The 23,854-nt window shown below is 38.3% G+C and overlaps 1 protein-coding gene across 2 annotated transcripts in view; it reads left to right on the forward strand.

Annotated features, from left to right (window-relative positions):
- ZFPM2 (zinc finger protein, FOG family member 2) overlaps positions 1–20,048 on the forward strand; it is a 305,880-nt gene extending 285,832 nt beyond the window's left edge. For both annotated transcript variants that reach the window (XM_010404866.3, XM_010404867.3), the window contains 3 exons: positions 8,844–9,050; positions 13,344–13,568; positions 16,571–20,048. In XM_010404866.3, the coding sequence (XP_010403168.1) occupies positions 8,844–9,050; positions 13,344–13,568; positions 16,571–19,062 (2,924 nt within the window). In that variant the 3' untranslated portion in view covers positions 19,063–20,048. The remainder of the gene's footprint in view (positions 1–8,843; positions 9,051–13,343; positions 13,569–16,570) is intronic.
- Positions 20,049–23,854: the final 3,806 nt, after the last annotated feature.

The raw sequence follows: 23,854 nt of genomic DNA on the forward strand, positions 1-23,854 counted from the left end.
ACTCCTTCGACTTCCTTGTTTGAGTTTATGCTGAATTAAGGAAATATAACAGGTTTAGCATTTGTGGCAGGCTTTAATTTCAACCTCTGAGCAGCAGACTTAACTTCTTGTGATGTGGGAGGATATTACAGTTTTCAACTTCATTTTGTAAGTATTGCCATTTGTGCCAAACATTTAATAGTTTTATGCTGTGGACTGTCGTCCACCAGGAGCTGATATCACCTAAGACTTTTTAGAGCCATCTAATAGAAAGATATGTATTCATTCTGATTAGCCCAGGATTTGAACGAGGGTCCCAGAAGAGATATATAAGCCTCTTAAATGCATAGAACTTCTAAGGATATGGGTTTAACTGTCTCCCCCTGTGGTAAATAAGCTGTGACAGCTCTATCAGGGGGGAAAATGGCAAATAAAATTACCACATTATTTTCCTGTGAATATTTTTGGAGCACTAATCTATTTTGCCTCTTTACCTATTAGAACTCTGTTGAGTGTTACATGCAGACGTTTAATTGGAGGAAACACACAGAAATCCTCAAACTAACAAAATGCAAGCATACAACAGTGTTAAAAATAAGAGGTCAAAATCTGTTCCTTACACTCCTTGCTCCTCAGAAACACCGTGCTTTATTGGGGGTTCAGCTGAGGGAGGTTTTTGCAGTGTGAATTTGAGAGCTGCTGCCATAAGATGGTGATGTTAGCGATAGTTGTACTGCAGCAAGGGAAAGACCTAGCCCTGACACTCACACCAAGATGCCAGGTGTAGGAGTTCTCTCCCCTAGGACTGGCAAGTTCCTTTCATATTTTTCTTTTCCTCTTTATCAGCTATATAATGCCTGACAGTTTTAACCATAAAATCATCAATTCAGATGAATACACTGTCAGCTGTCAGCATATGACTAAGCTGAAGTCAGACCCAAAGCTCAGGTTGACTCACATGCAGGAGTAAGAGCTATATTCCTAAGGGGTGTTTTCTTCCCTGTTTCTGGTCAGAGAGCTTATATCTCTAAATACAGGGGGTTAATTTGGCTAGTGCTGTTAAGCTGAGTATTTTTCTGTTGTATTGGTTCCGGAAAATGTCGTTGCAGTTTCTTTATTTTGCCTTTTGCTCAGTGAGTTAAAAATTAAGGCTCCATATTCTTTGCTGAACACAAAGGTAATAGTAAAAGTGGCAACAGAACTGGTTTGTCCACTGTATTGGTCTAATTTTATACAGTATTTTCCATTTTTGCAGGCTTATATTATGCAGTGGGTACTTAAAGGTCAAATATTTTTTGGCAATCTCCTTTGATCAGTAAACAAAGAAAAATTATAGAAGAAGCTAGGAAACAATCTCATTAATGTGGCACTAAAGCTGTTTTTTTTGAGAGTTTGAGCAGTCTGAATTTGCAAGGGTGATTTTTGAGACACTTCACAGAGAAATGGCTGGAACCCCAACATTAAAGTGCATTAATAGCAAAAATGCTGTGCAAAGTACGTATTTTGTGTACGCATGTGAAAAATGCTAAGAATTATTTAGCAACTGGAAAGACTGTTCACAAAATGCCTTTGATTTATTGCTGTATATACTACAGATCCGTATCACATATTCTTACATTATTTTATTCAAAAACTTGTATGAACCATGAGTTGGCATGTTGTAGAATACTGAAAAGGCATTAATCAACCCAAATAAACAAGTACATAGATCTATCTAACAAGTATGAAGTAGTTAATAAATTTTTAGCAATTTTATTACAGAAAAAAGGTCTAAAAGAGTAGTGCTTAATTATCTGGACTCCTCTGTGCTGGGCTGTCTTTTGATTGTATTAATGAAGCAGCTGGCCCATTGTTTCTCTTTAATTCCTCTATTGTTTTAAGAATATGTCACAGCTCTTTATTCTTTTATCAGGTGCTGTGCAGGAGGATTCACACAATAACTCATATTCCTACTGTATTTGCCAATGCACAAAGAAACCTCCAAAGCATTTTTCAAAGAAGGGGCACACATAATTTATAAGTTCTGTTCCTTGTACCACTCTACTGTCAAAAATTTCAACAGTATTGGATTTGAATGAATTATAATTTTTTTATTAAACAATGTGTCCACATATAGATATATGTACTTTGTTCATGTCAAAAATTAAAGATCTGCCCAGTAACTTGTGCTGTACTGAAATGGCATTCAATATGCTGAGTCGCCACAACCCCATGGGTAAGAAGCAGGAGGAACCCAAATACAAAGATCTCATCCTATTGTGATGTGCAAATTTTCCCTAAATGCTTAACCTGTGCAACAAAGGAGGGAAGAAAATAACTCCAACCCCCATTATCATTACTAAAAAGCACAATTTTTTGCAAGTTGGAATATTTTACTGGGAGAGGAAGGTTTAATTCAGTTGATGGTGCCTGGAAGTTGCTAAGAGCAACAGTCTGTTGTTTAAATAAATTCTGATAGTCTTTTGACCCTTCTTGCAAAAAGATGTGTGTACAGGAAATGGGCTATTATGTTGTTGCAGCAACGCAATCAAGTCCAGTAAGCTCAAATTTTACTACACAAAAGTAATAGTTCTGAATTAACTGGCACTGAAAACTGGTTTTAATAGAAATTGCCATTGATTTCCTAAACTTATATGAAAGGTGTGTGGCATTTCTGGGTCAAAAAAATGAGACTCAGATAGTTTAGCAAGGAAAACCAACTGATACTAAACACAGGAAAACTGGGATTTGCTTTTGAATATATGTTTATGCTTCTGAATCCGTGAAACACCTGTACTCAATGGAAATGCTGGTTTTAGCTGCTTGCTTTCTTAAGGCACTTTTCCTAAAAGCAACAATATAAATCAAGAGGCTTAATAGTTTAATCCATTTTGAATCTCCTTTTCCCAGTGGAGTTAGGTAAGTCTGACCTTATATATAGCCTTTTTTCAGACTGTGATCCACAGATTCCAAATATCATTCCTTAAGGCCTGCAAAACAGAAGTGGGGAAAAAAAAAGCAGCAGCCCACCATCACAAGGCTCACTGTGCAGAATGCTGTGTTTTCCCTGGAAGTGGTATAGGGTTCTAGGGTTCTGAGGATCAAAATGGGTGAAGGGCCATTTAGCTAAATTTTCAGAGCAAATTCCTTATTTTGAATAGGATAATAGAGGCCCCTTTGTTTAAAAAAAAAAAAATTCAAATGTAGAAGAAAAAATGGAAAGGCTGTTAAAAAAAGGGTTTCTCTTCAATTATAGGTGTCTGTCCTACATAAAATAAAGTTTTGTATTAGCATGCATATCTATCACCATATTTCTCCTTATTCTGAATACAGAAGATAGCGTATTACTGCATCTAAGCATGATTTAATTGGTTCAATTTACTATATATTTTTTATACTAAAAGTGATTCCATATCTTGATGAGTCCAGATGTAGTTATGCTTCTGGTTTACAGCATCCCATTGCTTGCATTTTATTATTTTTACAAAGCAAATGTCTATCAATCATAGAGATAAATTAGAAAAAATTGTGCAAACATGACACATTGCTAAGATTTTCTCAGCCTGCTATGTAATTATTAACCTGATTTTTTGCCATTGAGGGAAGCCATGAATTACAGATAGCATGGATGAAGTTAAATGCTTTTATATTAGATACATTTTCCTATACAGTTTTCTATAGGTATGGCCATACAATATAATTGAAGCTTTGTCAGCCCTGTAGCCTAGCAACAGATAATACTGTTAGGTTACTGAATTGCTCCTGGTTGACAAGTAGGGAGTATTTTTGTGTTTATCATGTTTGCTAATGATGGGATCCTTTCCAAAAGGCTTGTCTTAATCTTAATTAGAGTTTATCAGCAGAGGTCTGCATGACATTGTGCAGACACTGATTTCATAAATAATAAAAAGTGCAAGTGAAAAATTTGGCAGGAGAAGAAGATATTTAAGACCACTGATTCTTGTAAGAGCAGCATGAATTTCCAAAATGTAATCAAGTTTGAACTGTGACTCTATTCTTTATTATCGAAACTTGCAGTACACTCCACTGCAGTTTTGACAGCAATTATGAGTATGATTTATAAGCTTCCTGTTAGGAACCAGATCTGTTTGCACAAGAATCTTGATCATAAACATTACAAAGAACAGTAAGTCCACAGTTTTTCAGGGACATCGGGACCTTACTCTTTCGTTTTTGTAGAAAGTTTTAGGTTTGGTTTGGGTTGGGTTTTTGTTTTTGTTTAAGGGTGTTTGTGGTTTTTTCAAGCAGCAGAAATATTTGCAGTGAAAGATGCAGACAAAGAAGAGAACACTGAAATAACCTTTCCATTTGGTGGAAGTTCTGAAGCTATCAGATAACTGCTTCAGTGCCTGATGTCTTTTGGTAAAGAACTCATGCCAATGCAATTGGAGTGTAATTTTTTGCTCTAGTTTGCACAACATGATATTCTTTAGCATTCCTGTCTTTTGATGATTAAATAAATGAGCACTTTTAATTCCTTGGAATGTGAACAAGAAAAAGAGTTCAAATAAATACATAGTGTTTACAGACATTTTTATTCTTTTCTTCTGCTTGACATGTATGTGTTAAATATCACATAAATTTGTTTGATTTAACCATAGATATAAATCAATACATTACAGGCTCAAGAAGCTTATTTTCAATTTCACAGAATCATAATTACCCTTTTCAAGAAAACAGCTTTCCAACGTTACAAAGCCTTCTGCTGATCTAAAACCTTCTTTTCTGCACTGGCACAAGAGTAAGACTTTTCTTACTACACCACGTAAAACCAGTAAGATCCCTTTCAGTGTAAATGGTTGTGATGGTGAGGAAACATAGTCGGGTCTTGCCTGCTTCCTCTACACAAGGCACACAGGCTTTCCCTTGCTGTTGTCGCTGATGGGCAATATGAATTGTCCAAAGATAAGACCACCAGGTGGGAATTGTCCTAAGATAAGAACACCGGGTGGGAATTGCAGGAGGAACTGTCTGGACTGCTCGCATAATAAATGCATTCCAGTGATGGGGGAGCTGTGATGGTTGCGATTGACTTCAGTACACATCGGCCTGCAAAACGGTATAAAATGCTGCTGGAGACTGGGCCACCTGGGAAAACTGGTCTCCCAGGGTTGCAGGCAGCTTCCAAATGAATTCCTGGCCTCCTTCCCCACGCCCGGCAAGAACGCCTGCAGGGTATGTCCAGGCTGAAGATAGAAAGGGTGAGTAAAAGCACCAAGATCTGGTGACATATGGAGATAAAATCCTATAGTAGCAAAAGGGGTGCTTTTCTGCTTTGCATTCTGTAAGGCCAAGGACTGTAAACCTGTATGTTTCTAGCTGAACCTGTTTATCTTATAATCCTTTAGATTTGTTTGTATTATATACTGCATTGACAATATTTAGACACTGTATTAGCAATAAATATAATCGTAGTCATCCCCATAATCAGTGTCATACTTCTTGCACCTGACTGAGAGTCTTCTCTCTGCTGTGGTAGAGTAGATGACCAATGTATTCAGTTTGGACAAGAAGAGGCCCAAAATCACCCATCTACCATTGCTTTCTGACCAAGTCATATAACCATGACTATTTCAGAGGCACTGTCAGTCACTCGTCCCTGTTAAAACATCTGTTCATCCTTTCTCTTCTTCTGATGCCTGCGTCATCTTAGCACTGAGAAGTTTGGCCTGGCAAAGCTTTGTAGAACAATTTCACTCCTATAAGCTATTTCTGACAAAAGGAAAGTTGGTTAAAAAAAAAATCTAGCCAGCTTAATCAGAAATTCATCTTATATAAATAATTGTGCTTCACATTTCTTTATGAAATCTTTGTGTGTTTGCAAACATTTCATGCAAACATCTTCCTCTCTCCTTCTCATCGCTACTGGTACTTGGCTATGGCTTCCATATTATCCCTTTGAAAACCTGTTGTTAACACTACCCTTTGCTTAATGAATAGCTGTTATGCTCCTGAGAGACTGCTGCATATGCGTCAGTTGTGTCTTAGCCTGTAGAAATGTTTGTGGGAAGAAATTTTTTCCTGTTTTGTAGCTGCCAGCTGTAAGGAAGCCCTTATCCCTGACAGAGGTGTCTAGACAGCATAGTAATTCATATGATAGTCACGACTGGAACTTCCTATTAAATCTGGAAGCCTCTGTCGGGTTCTCTGCACTTGACTGTACTCTTTCTGTCACTCTTGATTGACTTGTGCTCTTTGCTTGACTGTGCAGTAGAATGCTCAAGAAGACTTCTCTTCCACAGTCTTCCCACTGTGCACGAAGGTCAGCATGTTCGCATTCACTGCATTAAGGGGAAGAAAGTCGTTTGCATCTTTCAAAACAGCAGCTTGCCTTACTCTGTGCAGGCAAGCATAGAAGGGAACAAGTGGGGACTGCACCGTGTCCTGTCCCAGTGAGTGACTGTTGCTGCAAAGGTGTTGAGCTGCATTTACAGTAGCTGGAAGAATGCATCATTTGGGAGTGCTTCTGGGGATCTAAATTAACACAATATCATGTTCTGATGAAAACATGGACATGTATATGATGATCACTTAAATGCCTCGTTTTCTATAGACTGGGATGAAAGAAAACAAAATAACAATGTACTTCTTGAATCTGAATCCTGTTGAGCTGAAGGTTTGTATTCATATGCAGGAATGGATTTAACTTCCCTAGTTCTGATTTCCTTTATGAAGCCAAACTGGATACCATTGTGCTTCCAAAGCTGTCACACATCCCACCAGGCTGTGCCTGCCATAGGTGTGACAGTTTGCAGGAACTGGGTGGAGCAGGCAACCGGGGTCACTGCTCGCTTCAGCTGTCCGGTTTAATCTGCTGGACATGAGTCAATGCCCTGAGGAGCTCCAACATCAGGAGCCTGAGTCAGCCTTTTAGCTGATCCAGACTGATTGCAGCTGGAGACCCAGTAATCACCTTTTTTTTTTCCCCCAAGGGTACATACAGCATGGATGTTTGCTGGGATAGAGAAAGTCTCGGTTGGTTCTTCTGCAGTGACTCATTTTTATTAAGAGATCCAATGAATAATAAAGTCTAGAAAGAGCTCTTATTCTGTATTAAAAGATAGTAAAACATCAGTTGATTATTACACCTTCTGTATATAAATAAGATAGAAGTGCATGTTAAAAATGGAAATTAACTATGTGATATTTGCATCAAAAATACCCAGTTTCAGGTTCTCAAATTGCATTGTGTGTTCCATGTATTTTCATCTACAAGACTAGTTAAGTACCCTTTAGGAATTTAGCCTGGTTCTCTCTGGAGAGGCTTTATACCAGTTTAGCTCTGAAGGCTTCTGTATATTTACTGGTTATATCCAGCAATATGTCAGATTGTGCTCTTCAATTTTTTTAATTCCTGCTCAGGCATTAGGATTCTGCATTTGTAGAATTTTTTGGTACTATCTTCACTTTTCATCTTCTTATTCTCTGGAGGAAATTACTCAGATTTGCACCATTTAATGCTGTAATCTTGGTGACTAGTAAACCTTGGTATGTTTTGGTCCCTCACAGTAAATCGTTTGTAAACTTTGTAGCACCTTCAACTGCTGTTATTATGGAAGGGTGAATACAAAGACACTTTTCTGCTTTGAAACTTCTACACTACTTTGAGGTCTGGAAGCTTAGCGTATTTTACCACTGAAACACACTGTCACTGATGGTGTTTTGTTTGCTCATCTTTGAAAGCTAATAGACTGGTTTAATTAATTGTCCAAGATTTCTCTAAAACAATGTCCTAATTCTTCCATTTAGCTGTGGCATATCATACACTGTTGTTATCTCCTCTACCAGATTTTTGCAACAAGTTGTTTTAAAACTATAATCTCGTTGAAGGGGAAAAAATGAAGTGCAGTTGAAAAGGCAGTTATGCCGAAAGATAAACACAGCAATATTACTTATCAAAACGAGTACAGTTTTTGCTTGCCTAATGAATGCAACATATAGCTTTCTCTATATATACAAAACCTGAGGAAAAAAAAAAAGCTTTATAACATATAAAGTATGCAACATTATTTCAGGCATAACTGTATTGGATATGTATCTAGGCCTGAGAGTGTAGATAACACAATATAAGTGCTTTGCCTGTCTAAACATGTTAAATAAATGAGCATTCACTATCGCATTCAAATACATTAGTAGATGTACTCTCATAGTTAATTTTCTTTTTAATGCACTACACGTGACATTTGCAGCACAGAGCTATAGTGTATCTTACTGTTTGATGAAAGTTCTTCCACTTCTCCCTCTCCCCCCCCTTTTAAACAAACCTTTATTTGAATAAGCCTTTATGAAACAGATCTTTGGCATATCTTCTTTTCAGGAAGTTCAGTCAGTGTAAGCAGAGATAAAGCAGTCATGTTACGAAGAATATTACATAAGGGAAGATTTTTTAGAGAAAGAGGGTGACAAACATAAGGGAGGGGAAGAACGCCCTTAAGAGGAAATCTGATTTCTTTCTTGCAGCTGTTGGGTTTTATTGAGCTGTGATTTGCTATTCAAAGTAAAACAAACTTGGAGTTAAGAAAAAATTTACAGGAACTTTGGTGAAAATAATAATGAGAAAAGTGCTGCATAAATTATTTTCACCTATATCTTGATTTTCATAATGCTGGCTTTTTAGGAGAGAAAATGAAAAATTAAAATGAATATTCATGCTGCAAATAATTAGGAAAACTATCCCCGAATTGTTTTTCTTATACTTGAAAATTCCTATATTGGTAGAAGGAGGACAGTAAAAGTAAAAACTGTATGCCTCTTTACCTTGAATAAGCCATCGAAATTCAAAAAATAAAAAGACAGCACTGAGGTTTTAAGTTCTGGAATCTGATGTTGTCAATTAAATCTTTCTGCCTTTATGTTTCCTGCAGGAGGGCAGCTTTGGTGTACCACGACCAAGGCCATCTCAGAGGGTGAAGAGCTGGTTGCCTTTGTTGTGGATTTTGACTCCCGGCTGCAGGCTGCCAGTCAGATGACTCTCACAGAAGGCATGTACCCTGCTCGCCTGCTGGACTCCATACAGCTGCTCCCACAGCAAGCTGCAATGGCATCTATTTTGCCTACAGCTATTGTGAACAGTAAGTGGGGAATACTATTCTCTGGATGTTTTTTAAAACAGCAGTACTTTAAGGCACATATGAAGAGCTAATGCAGCAATGGTGAATTCATGACCACAGAAACTACCCCACAGCTCAAAGCCTGCTTTTGTTTCCCCATCATCTCAGCGATAAAAAGAGCAGGAATAGGAGGCTAGTGAGAGCCTTACCCAGAGTACCTGACCTGCCCTCGTGTGGAGGTTCTGTGATCTGTTCCCAGAGGCAATAGAATTAGAAATTATTAAAAAAGTAGACAAGATAGGTCAGACAGCTCTCAAAGTCCAGCCTCTGCTGCTCAAGTAAGCTTGTTGCTTGCTGCTGCAGTTTCTGGTAATAATTCATGATACTCAGAAAAGGAAAAGAAACACATCCTTTCAGTGACTATTTCAAAATGCAGCAGAAATCATGCCTTATAGCAGCCCTGATTTATTGTAGTATCTCCACTCAATGTGGTTAACTAAGATTGTTTTTGCATCCTCTGGTCACCTATAGGCTCTATCATGGACAAAATGCAGCATGCATTCAAATGCTGTCCTCAGAGAGGAGGGATATTAATATTCCTGAACTGGGGCAATTCAGCACAAATTAAATTTTATATCTTTAACTTTTTCTTTTTGCTGCTTTTTATCTTTATATAGCCCTAGTACCTCATCCTCCTTTCTAAGTACTTTTCAAATATATTGGCCATTACCATGATCCTCACCAGTCATCACTTAGACTTACTGCACATTCTTAGCTCTCAGCACTTGGCAAGTCTGTCCATTTAGACCCCATGCTGGAGCACTTCCCTGTGCTTCCTGCGGTTTTTAAGTATTATAATTAGTTATAATGAACACAGTATTTTGGGTGCAAATGCACATGCAAGCACATGATCTGCCACTCAGACTCACGCCTAATAACACAGAGTTTTGAGCACTCACAACATCTTCAAGCTCTTCACACAGTACTAGATAAAATATCCCTGGTAACACATTTCATTCCACATTTTCCTTTCAGTTTCTTTTTTCTTTCTAATTGCTTATTTTCTGGGTAAACAGTTTTGATAACTACATATTTATTGTTAGCCTATTTTAAAAGTTAAACCTTCAGATGTCCAAATCATCCAAGTGCTCTCTTCCAAGAGTGAGTTGGAGCAGCCTCATGCCCTTAAGCTAAGCACATTCATTTCTACCCACCGGTGGGGCAGCTGTGAGCTGACATACCTGCTCACAGAACCAGCAATTAGGATTGCACAGGAACTTTCCAAAAGAAGGTGTCAGAAGCACCTAAAACACCACAAAGTTACCATTGTTAGGGGAAACCTGTGTTTGTAGCCAGCAGATGAACGGGAGCTGCTACAGCGGGTTACCTTGCCTAAATGTCACAGCTTGTGTGCACATTCTTGTGCAAATTTACGAGACCAACTCTGGGCTTTGGCAAAGTAGTCAGGTTTCTACAACATCACATTTCTGAAAACATCTTTGCTGCCAGCACTGACTTTTGCAGAGCCCTGGAAAGCCACTGAACATTGCTAAGAGGAGTCCTTAACTTTATGGTGCATCAGTTCTTGCCATACAGGTTTAGCAGCAACTCAGAGTAACCTCTGTGTTCTTGACTCCAGGAAGATGCTAAAACAGCAAGTCTCACTGCTCAGAACTTTCCACGTCGGTTTTAACTCTGCCTCTGATTATATGGGGCTATTGTCACATTTCAGTGTTGAGTTGGTAAAATTCAGTTTCTTCATTAAAGTCTTGAACTAGAAGTCCATCAGCAAACCGAATCAACCTCTAGATTTGTAATGAGCCATCTCTTAAGCATTCTTTTTCTAGATCTCTGAAAAAAATTCCATTTCTAGAAAAAAAAAGTTGGTTTTGTAAGTTGTTTGGGAGGTTTTTTTATGTTTCCTAATATTTGCTAGTTGAAAAAACAAAATTAGAATATCACTCTTGGCTCATTCAGCTTGAGCTTGAATGTTTCATTTTCTGAATTGATCCATTGAAATATTTGGAAAGTATCCATTGAAATAAATTGAAATATTTTGGTTTTAAGTAATTAAAACATTAGCTTCAAGTAGCCTTTATCTGGTTTGCATCGCTTTAGAGTAGTAATAGTTTCAGATCCCATCCCTGTATATCATTCTCCCTGAAATTCCATCCTCTCACCATGCAAAACTCCTCAAATGCGTTTCCTCTGCTTGGCATGGAATGGGAGTCACATATTCACCGTGCGTAACTGCAGCTACAGACTGTCCACGCCATCTAACCCATAGGAAATAAAGATGGCTGGAAGTCAAATTCATTAAGATAATCAGAAAGTTCAATTCTGTGATGGAATGCAGTCAAATGAATTCAAATAGGACGTTGCCCATATCAGAATTTCCAATTAGTACTTTTGGACTTTTCTGTGGAAATCTCAACAGTTCAACTTTTTTAAACCATTAAGGCCAAAACCAAATGTTGAAATGTCAGCTTTAAAGTGAGGTGGACATTTCAAATGATGCAATCTCTGCCAGTAATGTTTTAATAGTGGTGTATGTTGGAATACTAACTGCTCCATTAAATGTTTGTGTCTTAAATCCATGCACAATTATTCAGTGGCAAAGGGAAAAACAGAAATTGGTAGTGGTATAAATATTATTTTGCAAATTCATGAGCAGAAAAATAGACAAGCATTAGCATTGCAATCAGAGAAGCAAACTACGCAATGTAAATTTTGGCTGCCTTTGTAAATATTTAGCAAATAAAAGACTCATCCATGTCAATGGGTTGGAGTCTTCCACTTTGTTCACCCAAAGGAATTGAAACAGAGCACTTGTCCTATACACATCAATATTTGAAATTAAACATAAATTGTCATGAATGATAATGAATTGCATCATCAGCTACACACGCCATGTTTTCAGAGCACCCAGCCATTCTTCAAGACTAAGTTAATTACAGTCTCTAGCAGCTCTTTGCATTCTGAAGTCAGGGGGAGTTTTGATGTTGATCTAGATGTGTTTTGATGTTGACTGGAATTACCTGATCCTGAGATCAGCTGTCACAGTCTGGGGTTACTTATAATTTTATCCTCTCTTAGTCTCAAAAACAGTCGAGAGGTGTCCGGACCAGGTGCAGAGAATGGTCCTAGACCTATGACAGCTCCTGAAATTTATGCATGAATGGGAATGGTGTTCATTGACTTAAGCCAAAGGGACTAGTCTCATGATTTAACAATATAAAGAAGTTCCAGCGCTCACGCACGGATCCTGTCACAGTTTAATTTACTAGTGTAGATGTGCCCCAAGAGAGCAGGGATTTCTTCTTGTTCTTACTGATACAGTGGAAGGTTCAGTTTTCAGAAAGGTCAAATGGATCTTTTGTCTTTCTGAAATGTATACACAAAAGGTGTCCTTTGACAAGACATTAACACACAAATATCTTTCCACTTCGTGTAAATATACCATCTGCATTATTACTCTTCACATCAGTAAAGTATGTAGCTTCTAATGCAGGATCAGACTTGTGCTGCTGAAAACACTCTGTGCAACCTCTGCATGGTCTCTCCTCAGAGGAGCTGCTGACACTTTGGGATAGGAGACAATGAAAAATTGTCTTATTCTCAGTAAATATCCTCTATGCATAGTGGAAAGTGGAAAACCAACAATTTACTGAAAACAAAAGGACAAAAAATACATAAGAAATTTCAGTTTCTATAATTAATAAAAACAGGAACCAAGGAAATAAACATGCTGCTTACTATAATATCACCTTCAATACGGTAGGATCTTAAGGAAAAGTAGTCTAGTCTGGACTCCTGCATATCAGAGCAACAGGATTTTACAGTAATAATTTCATAAGCATACTGAAAATACATTCTTCAGAATGATCTGCAGTTACCACTCAAAAATTCCAAGTCCCAGAGCTGGAAAGTCTTGTGCACACAGAAAAAAAATTGAAAGATATCACCTAATGAGTAGTGATGTATTGGAAATATAGCATAGTCCCTGAATTAGTATTGCATGTTCCCAACAAACATTTAATTTAATTTAATTTTTTTTAAATAATTATGTGCCAAAAACTTCTAGCTGTTTTCTTCATGCAGTTTTTTTAAAATATCCTCTTGAAAGAAAGAACTGTGTCCTGTCTTAGTCTCTCATCTGCAAGTGACATTTTAATAAACCCGTATCTCTGCTTTCAATATTTTATTAAATAAATATTTTTTAATGGGGAAGGGAGAGGAATTAATCTAGCTGTGTTGATTGGTTGGCACCAAGTGAACTGCGGCTAACCTGCACCTGCTTATACTTGCTTGTAGAGGACATATTCCCTTGTAAATCCTGTGGCATTTGGTACCGAAGTGAGCGGAACCTGCAGGCCCATCTCATGTACTACTGCAGTGGGAGGCAAAGAGAGGGGCCGCAGCTGTCAGAGGAGAGTGAGGACAGTGCTCAGCAGATATCCAGTGTCTGCCCCTTTCCACAGTGCACCAAAAGCTTTTCGAATGCAAGAGCTCTGGAAATGCACCTAAATTCTCACAGTGGTAAGTACCATGTATTTTTGTGTATCATCTTCTAGATTTAGCTATTTGAAGAGTTATTCAGTATAGACATTCAGTGGATCAATGTCTCTCCAAATATATGCAAGCACTGCATATAGATAATACCAAAATGTCAACAGTTTCTGACCTGTGTTCTACACCAAGCACCTCTCCCAGGTAAGCAGTGTCATCTTTCTTATCTACTAATCCTCATTTGAATGTTGTCTCTCTCTTAATGTGTATACACACATACAGGCAGCATTTTTCCACTGGTGAAGGTATGATCAGGAATCCAGACACAATCAATTACTTCAGGATTCCAGCTACCAAACATACAACCAGAGAACATGTCCTTCTGAAGTAATGTCTGAGTGCCCTAGAGGAGGCTTCTTAGGCAGAAGGCTTTAAGGATCATGGTCCAGAACTCTGTGCTTTTATGAGGACACTTGTATCATAAAAAATTTCTTGTTTGATAGAAATATTCTTTTTCCTTCTTATAAATATAAAATGGGGATAGTATTTTAGAATCACAAAAACAAAGAACGGTAGGTTTGTCTAGGTTGGAAAAGACCTTTGAGATCATCAAGTCCACCCTAAACCATGTTGCTAAGCACCACATGAGCATGGGGTAGATGACCAATTTTCAGTTGAATTAGGGATGGAAACACAAGTTAAAAATTTTCAGGACATTTTGCATTGGAGTTTTCAGTAGCAGAGAAAACCCACAAGAAGAAAGACTGCAGTGTCAGTGTGTGGTGTGTTTGCTGTCTGGTGTACAGAGCTGTTTCTGGAAAGGGGCAAGGGCTCTACAGGTGCTCCTGATCCTCCCGTTAAATGAATGGAGTCTAAAGGACATTAATGGGTGGAGAAGAAAGCCTTATTTGGCTTCAGTGTAAAAACTCCTGGGGCATATGTAGTCTACTCTGCGGATTTGGTGAAGTAAAAAATGTTCCTCTGATACTTGGGCAGCAATTGCAAATCTAAAAGGCAACATACTGCCTTGGAGGAGTTTGGCACCTCCTGGAAAAGGAGTGGAAGAGTGCTGAGTGAAAACTTCTTTATGTAGACAACACAGAAAACCCTTAACCATTCATTTAGAGGTCAGATGTTTTTTTGCTTCAAGATCTTAACTTTGAATATCAGGCTATTGCCATTTTCTTTTTGTTGCCTAGAAAATATTTCACTGTTCAGTAAACCAGCAGAACCATAGGCTACAACAGCTTCAATAAGATCAGGTGAATGCAGCCCAGTGTGTCTTACAGCCTAGTAATTATAACCAGATACTCTGGGAAGATTACAGACAAATTTCTCCCCAAGCAGAGGAAAACTCTGAAATATTTGCCATTGTGCAGAAGATTTGCTTCAACTATTTGCATTTAGTGACATACCATTGGCTTAGCTGTTGGGGATTTTGAGCCATGAGCTGCAAGTGACCATGTCTGCCTGTAATCTAGAGATAAGCATCTGTGTTCCTTGAAAGACATAGATCTGAGATTGTGGTGAATTTCCAGTAAGAATCTTTAGTTATTTCTTAGAGCAGAGGATAAACCTCAGGCCTTTCCCTTTCTTTTTAGTCATAAACCAGTCTATTCAATCATTCTTGCTCTCTTTCAGATCCTGTCAGTCTTTACTTTTCTGTACAGATTATCAGAAGTTATAACACCTTCTGCAGTAGGCATGAAACATTCCTTTTCCAAATGCCTTGTAATCTTTGGAAGCCCTGTGTTTGTTCCACCTTCTGTTACTGTTCTCGCTGGAGGCTCTAGCAGATCCACACCATTGGAACACACAGAGCCCTGACTGAAATTCAAAGTCCCCACCATAGAGCTGCTGTCACTGTACCACATGATGGGGAAGCATGTGCTGTGTACCTCCTTGGTTCCCTTCTGGCCTCTGAGGCCAAGAGCAGGTCAAATTTCAAATGTCACTCACAACTTGGGGGGTCACTGGTGCTAGGGAAGAAGGGCGGACCTCCAGGTACAACAGCTTGCCTACCCATAGAGTGAGCTACAACATTCTTACAGTTTTGTATTGTCCAGCTACCACACGCCTACTTCACCTGACTGAGGTGTGGTATATGTGTGTGTATGTGTAGGCAGAACAAATACTCATTTTAAATTCTGAATATCATCCCTATCAATATTTTTTCAGTTTTTATGGTCTAAAATGTAACTAGAATCCATGTTGTTGCAGTAGAGAAACGTGGTGTTGCAGTAGAGAAATTTGGTCTTATCTCTTTTTAAAGCATTTTCAATTTCAAAATGCTATGAAACATGGAGTTTTTTGTTTAGACAGTGATTGTGAGATGTCTTTGAATGCACTGTTCTTGATAAAGTGGTAGTGATTTCATGAGGAAAAGGTGCTGTATTATAGCTGTAGTTGCCAACGGCCATTATATGTGAAAGATAAAATGTCAGTGTCTTACTGCTCCTCCTCCCTTCACAAGGAACACAGCTCATCAGTCCTTTCTGATGAGGATAGATCTGTAACCTCTTTCCACACTACAGACAACCTATGCAAGCAAAGAGCAGAGCATCAATAATGCTCAAAATGCTACTCCTGCTTTGTGTGTGGCTTTGAGGCACACTGAGGGCTCTACCTCAAGCTACATCTTGACCTTGGTGTGGTCTCTGTGCATTCAAAATTTCCAGCAATTGTGCATGGGGAACATTATGTCTCCCTGTAGTTGTAACTGTAATTTCTGAGACCTTTTCATTTAGAATAAGTCCAGTCTATTTTTATCCTTTCCCTTGTTCTTTCTCTCCCTTCAGCTCTGATGAATGCATGCAAATACTAGGACTCTCCAAAGCAGAGCAGAAATCTGGGAATAACCTAGGAGTTTGATGAAAAACCAATTCAAGTATTTTCAGGGTGACTAATACCATCTCATTAGAAGAAAATTAGTTATTCTCACTGTATTTGTACCTTCTGTGCAACTGATTTCCGAGTATACTTCATGTGGGGCAAAATGGTCAGTTTATTTTGTATTTTGCTTTTTTCTCTAGGAGTGAAAATGGAAGAATTTCTCCCACCTGGTGCTAGTCTGAAATGCACAGTTTGTACTTACACTGCAGACTCAGTGATTAACTTTCATCAGCACCTGTTCTCGCATCTTACTCAAGCTGCCTTTAGATGCAATCACTGCCATTTTGGCTTCCAAACTCAGAGGGAGCTACTGCAGCACCAAGAGTTACATGTCTCTGGCAACAAAATTCAGAGAGAAAGTGACATTGAACACTCTCCAAGTGGAAATGAAGAAGGTTTACAGCCAGCAACGGACCTGTTGAGCAGAAATGATGTTCCCCAGAGCCAAAAGACCATGCAGACTAAAGATGCAAGTTCTGATACAGAGCTTGATAAATGTGAAAAAAAGGCTCCACTTTTCCTTCCAAACCAGAGGCCAGAAACCCAGCCTGCAGCAAATAAGCAGAGTTTTTCATATACCAAAATAAAATCTGAACCATCCAGTCCAAGACTTGCTTCATCGCCAGTTCAGCCTAATATTGGTCCTTCTTTCCCAATGGGACCTTTTCTTTCCCAGTTTGCTTTTCCCCAAGACATCACTGTGGTTCCTCAGGCTTCAGAGATATTAGCCAAAATGTCGGAACTGGTCCATCGAAGGCTGAGGCATGGAAGTAGCAATTATCCGCCTGTAATTTACAGTCCTTTGATGCCTAAAGGGGCTACATGTTTTGAATGCAACATAACATTCAATAATTTGGACAACTATTTAGTACATAAAAAGCATTACTGCAGCAGCCGATGGCAGCAGATGGCAAAGTCACCAGATTTTTCCAGTGTTCCAGAAAAAATGCCTGAAGCTGTAAGTCCCAGTAATGGTCAAAGCTCTATAAACATCCTGAATGCAGCTCCTCACGCATCAGATCCAGAAAATCAACTTCTGCAGACATCTTGCTTAAACTCTTCCAATGTTTTAGATTTGATTGGGCCAAACAATAAAAGTCATGAAAAAGACTTTACTGCACAGCCTAAGAAGTTGTCAACTGCAAGCAATGGTGATGAGAAGATAAATGGAAAACCTTCTGATGTGAAGAATCCCAATGCTCCCTTAGTAGAGGGGGAGAGTGACCCTAACAAGACCACGTGTGAAGCTTGTAATATTACTTTCAGCAGACATGAGACCTACATGGTCCACAAGCAGTATTACTGTGCCACTCGCCACGATCCCCCGCTGAAGAGGTCTGCTTCCAACAAAGTGCCTGCCATGCAGAGAACAATGCGTACTCGGAAGCGAAGGAAGATGTATGAGATGTGCTTACCAGAGCAAGAGCAGAGGCCACCACTAGTTCAACAGCGATTTCTAGAAGTTGCTAATCTTGGAAATCCTTGTACATCTACTCAAGAGTCAACAGAGGGCCTTGGAGAATGTTACCATCCACGATGTGATATCTTTCCAGGAATAGTCTCAAAGCATCTGGAAACATCGCTGTCTATTAACAAGTGCGTTCCAGTTTCAAAGTGTGACACTGCCCACTCCACCGTGTCTTGCTTGGAGATGGATGTGCCAATAGATCTCAGTAAAAAATGCTTACCCCCATCGGAGAGGACATCCACTTCTCCCAAAAGGCTGCTGGACTACCATGAGTGCACTGTTTGCAAGATCAGTTTTAACAAGGTAGAGAACTACCTGGCTCACAAGCAGAATTTTTGTCCTGTCACTGCTCATCAGCGTAATGACCTGGGACAACTTGACAGTAAGGTGTTTCAAAACCCAGAAAGTGAAAGAAACAGCCCAGATGTCAGTTATGAGAGAAGCATAATCAAATGTGAGAAAAATGGAAACTCGAAACAGTCCTCTCCTAATGGAAACTTATTTTCCACACACTTAGCAACACTTCAAGGACTGAAAGTCTTTAGTGAAGCAGCCCAGCTTATTGCTACAAAAGAAGAAAACAAACATTTGTTTCTTCCACAATGCCTTTACCCTGGAGCAATAAAGAAAGCTAAAGGAGCAGATCAGCTTTCTCCATATTATGGAATAAAGCCAAGTGATTACATTTCTGGTTCTCTCGTCATTCATAATACTGATTTAGATCAAAGCACAACTACAGAAAGTGAATCTCCGAAAGGCCAGGCACCTTCGAATGGATGTGCTGTGCAGAAGAAAGAATCTCTTCCACTACTGCCGAAAAACCGAGGCATGGTAATAGTTAATGGGGGACTAAAACAGGAGGAAAGACCTGCTGCTAACCCACAGCAAGAGAACATTTCCCAGAATCCTCCACATGAAGATGGGCACAAGTCTCCTTCTTGGATCTCTGAGAATCCCTTAACTACAAATGAAAATGTCTCTCCAGCAATTCCTACAGCAGAGGAACAGTTGTCTAGTATAGCTAAAGGTGTGAACGGCTCTACCCAGGCTCCAACCAGTGGAAAGTATTGCCGACTGTGTGACATCCAGTTCAACAATCTTTCAAACTTTATAACTCATAAGAAGTTTTATTGCTCTTCACATGCAGCAGAACATGTCAAATGAAACAATCGGTCACCTTTGGTACCTGTGTTTAGCATATTGTTCCACACAGTTTAAAGAAAGTTTGAATTACATCTGGACAATCAGGAGATTTCACTATTGCTGAGTTGAAGACTTAAAGGTGTAATTTCATTACAGTCCATTAGTAAAGTGTATTATTGGTGCCATTTTCAAAAATATTAATTTATTTTACCAGCAGTATTCATAGCTGTAGTTATGTTATTTTTTATTTAAAAACTTTATATTAAAGTCATTTGTAATGTTATTGTATAGTTATTGTGTAGCACATATGGTTTGCACTGTATAGTAGATTTTAAAGAAAATAGTCGCAAACAATACAGAAAAGCATTTTAGAAATAGCTTCAAAAGCACTTGTGTATCCTGATTTTTTTTCTTATATGCTGTTGCAGATATATGTATATGCTAAAATATAACTTGCAAAGAAGTTTCAACTATGCTGTAAAGTTCGCCTTAAAATTTCAATTTTTTTGAACAATTGGGCTCAGTTTGCACTTTATATTTTAGCAGATACAGTACCTTAGTCATTAGGCTTTGCATTTGTATGTAGCAGTATGTTTCTGTCCACTTTCTTAATCTGAAACGTACGTTAAATGAAGATGGCATTTTCTTTCTTGTATAGTACTTGTATTTTCTTTTGCTGATGCATCTCTGTCTCAATTTTTAAACCTTTGCTGTTAAATGCAATACTTTATAAAGAATGAACAAAATTACTGGAAGCAGTATTGTAAGAAATGAGGTCATATCAATCAGTTTTATCTTTTTAAAGGCACAGTCTAAAACAAAACCCTAAACTCAATGCTGCAATTATGAATCTAATTCATATATAAGATATATTTAAATATAAGAGTAGCAATACTGCAACTGGTGATCACAAAGATAATGTTCTACTTCTGATAGAAATAATTTCTCAACAAATGTTGTTACTATGCATGTATATGGATGGAATAAAATTCCAGATCATTGGAGAAGTTTGGCAGTAATTTCTTTAATTTTTTTTAAATTTTATTTTGTTTTTCAAGGTGGATTTAGAGCTCACAAACTGTAAAGAAGTTCTTAGGAACAAGCTAACATTGCCTTCTCTTCAGTGGAAGCAAAGTGTTCAAGGAGACAATGAGTACAAAGGATACCTCCACTTCCAGGGAGTCTCTACTAACAGGTCACTAGTGCAACTGGGTCTAAGACTGCCTAGTGAACTAAAACTTAAAATGTGAGGGTCTGAAAGCAGGAAGGCTGTTCTCTTTACTGGTGCCAAGGCACACATACTTTCCTGCAGTATCTCCCTATGTCAAAATAGTGGAACAATCTCCTTCCTAATACCTCTGGTGTGATTTTTCATGTGTTCAGTGTTCTTACATGAAAAACAAGACCATTCATTTAAGAGAACAACAGTTTGCTCCACTAATTCAGTATAGAAATATTAGTCAATAATTTATGTTATATTAAAATCTGAACTAATGCACAATTAATACCATTTGCTTGCAATTGTTTAGTCTCCTGTACACAGTTTTCATTAAAAAATTGATATTATAAAAATGATCTATTCATACACTTTCATCCTACAAATTTGAAAACAAAACTATGATCTGAATAGCTGCATAAACAGTTGTATTTTAGTTCCTATATCAGCCAAAGAAACAACTCATAACTAGCTATGTGAAAGGATGGTATTTCTGCTGAGCAGCCAGTTGGAGTCTAGCATAAGAGCACAAAATGCCTCTGGCTTTCAGCAACCCCATTTCTGTGTAGTTTGCAACTCAACTGTTCCTTTTTTTTTATTTGTAAGGGTAGCTACATGTAATCCAGTAGCAAAAATAATAAACACTTCAAAACTGTAGTTAACTCTGCTGATTAGCTGCGCTTTAAATACAGGTCAAGAGTGCTTAAAATTTTACTAATTCTCACTTGAAACAAAGATATCAGATGCATACATTCATTTCAGTAGGCCCAAAGTTGGTCCTATAGCAAAAAGTTTGGATAATAACACTTGTGAAGAAGAAAAAGCATTACAATCACAGGGAGAATGAAACAGACAAAATGTCCATGGTTATCAATTAAACATTGATTAGAAAACACACCAGGATATCTAAGACTTCACACTATTTGCAATAGATGGTACATTTTGGCCTTTTTGGTGGCAAACATTATTTTGAAGATTATCCATCATTCAGTAATGGGTTAAAGAACCAGGTGAATACATTTGGATTGAAATAACCTAATTCTGAAAGATCCACATGCGTAGATGAAAATTTTTTAGGTGAAGCTGGTCAGGAGGCCATAGGTTTTGTAATTTACAATTGCTGAGCTCTAGGGGTGTGTTTAGACAGTGAGACAGTAAAGGAAAATACCAGGGTTAAAGTGAATACCTAGTTGAAAAGTGATGCTGAAAGGGGAAAGCCTTATCACAAACAATTTCTGATCCAGAAATGCTGAGGGTTCCTGATATATTCCAGAGGTAGATTAAAGCCTGCCATGCTGTGTTATATTCTTCCCACTGGCTAGTCCAATTTTCTTTCACACAACAGAATAATTCTAGTAGTATTTTCTCTTTATAAATCATCTATTTGGTTGACTGCTTCCATTTTTACAAGTTCAAAACAAGCACAACCTGTTCATTTGTGGGTACAGAGTTACTCCATTGTAAGCACATTTTATATATTTTACTCACTTCCCAGGAACAGCTGGCAATTCTGACACGTGCTAAACACCTAAGTTATACCATCACACTCTCTGAAAGTAAAACTGTACACAAGCTAGGTCGGTAGCAGATACTATAATTTGATTTTTTTATACATATGTTAAAAATAGAAAGCATTTTAAAAAAAGCTGCTCACATAGCTTGGTTCAGAAATCCTGTTTTCCCATAACTTTATAGACTGTTTTCAATTGTTTCACTTTCTTTATTGCACTCATTTTTTAATTTGTTCATGTGAAATAAGAGCATAAACACTTTGACCAGTCAGGAATCTCTCTCGTGTTTCTTAAACCAGTTTGCACAATACTGGTCTAATCCCAGCTGGGGACTTGAAGCACATCTACATTTAAGTCATAAGTGTTGTTTACAGGAATAAACTACTTAAATGTTTTTTAACCAAAGGGTTATTTGTGTTCTCTTCAGATTATATCGACATGTTTGTCCAAGGTGATAAAGTGCCTATTGCTAAAAGCTTCTCTTCCCAAGTCCTTCTTTAAGATTTTTGTAGGTTTATTAATTATTTATCAAATCACCTATGCAAAAGGAGTCCATCCTTAGTTAGTCTTTGACACCTGGAATTCAGCAGGAAACAGAGCACCTCAGTTAAATGGTTTGGATCCGTTAATCCCTGTCAGCTGGTGTCAGTAAATAAATCTTTGGGGCTATGGGGTGAACAGCTCAGCAAAAGGCATTAAAATATTTCCTGGGTTTATGTTACAAAAAATAAAATTGCTCCACATGAAGACTTACTTAATATTTAGAAGAGCTGGTTCCTGCCTAGCTCCCTGTGTATTGATTGCCTGGCAGATTTGCATTCAACTTTTGGGGTTTTTAAGGAAGATTTCCTTATTTGCAAAACATCCCGTCCACAGGCAGTGCTCAGAACTAATGTTTGGCCACATCCCTGTCTGCCTCATTTATTCATTTGTATCCCGAAATTCAGACTCTGAAAGGCAGTTGTGAGTCCTCATTCATACCACATTCATACCACAATCTTCACATTTTCCACAGAACAATGGTGATTTTTTTTCTTTGTAAAAGAAAAGCAGTAAAGCGTATTGCTACAAATTGATGTCTGCTTGTCTTGAAGTAATTGTAATAATGTTAGGATTCTGGTGACATCTCATTATTACAAATAATCACAAAACTGCATCATAGATATTTGCTGTGGATCCACACTCCTAACTTTCTCAGTCTCTCACTTCTACTAGAGAACTATTGACTATGTTCATTGTCTACACTGTCTGCAGGAATGTAGTAGTCCTATCCTAAACATAATCAAGAGTATGTGTAAGGTGATTTCTCCCTTGTACAATAAACACTGCACCACTGGCAAATGTAGAAGGAAAAAAAAATAATGACTAAAAACCCTGATATAGAAATTTAAAAATGATTTCCAGCACCACCATCTAGATGAGATGTAGGTGGGCTGATTCACTTCCCTGAATGTACATACATAAGCTATGAACCAGAAGCCACTCTAAAACAATGTAACTGAGATGGAGCTCTGAGCAGCCTGGAAAACCTGGCTTAAAGAAGATTCCATGGTGAGTATAATGGAAAAAGGGTGGTGTGGGATAATCTTATTGAGGAGCAAAGAAGATAAGGAAAAATGGAAGCAGTACTTTGTTAATCCCGAGAGTGTAGTATGGGTACACTGATGACTGCAGAAGGCAGCAGTTACAAGGCATCAGCACTATAAAAACACTACACATCCCAGGAGGCCTGTTGAGAGAGGCTAAAATACTGATGAGACAAAATCTTTGGAAGATCACTCCCAAATTCTAAATGTTGCCAATGCAAATGTTCTGGCTTCTGGTGGTCTCCTTTTCCCCAAGGCTGACAATGGGGAAGAGTACCACAACTCTCTTGACCTTCCAGGTTACCTTCACAGCTGGCGTGTTGTGTTGCCATGAACTTTGTAGGACAGACATCCACAGAACAGATATGTGTGACCCTATTGCAAATTAGAGTCAAGTCAGGTACCCAGGCTTCAGCTGTGCTATCCTGTGAGCACACCTGATCCCTCCACCAAGGTTTTCCACAGAGGTCACTGACAGTGCTTCAAATCCAGACCATTTA

Source organism: Corvus cornix, chromosome 2, assembly GCF_000738735.6.
Source record: "Corvus cornix cornix isolate S_Up_H32 chromosome 2, ASM73873v5, whole genome shotgun sequence".
NCBI classification, from domain to species: Eukaryota; Metazoa; Chordata; class Aves; order Passeriformes; family Corvidae; genus Corvus; species Corvus cornix.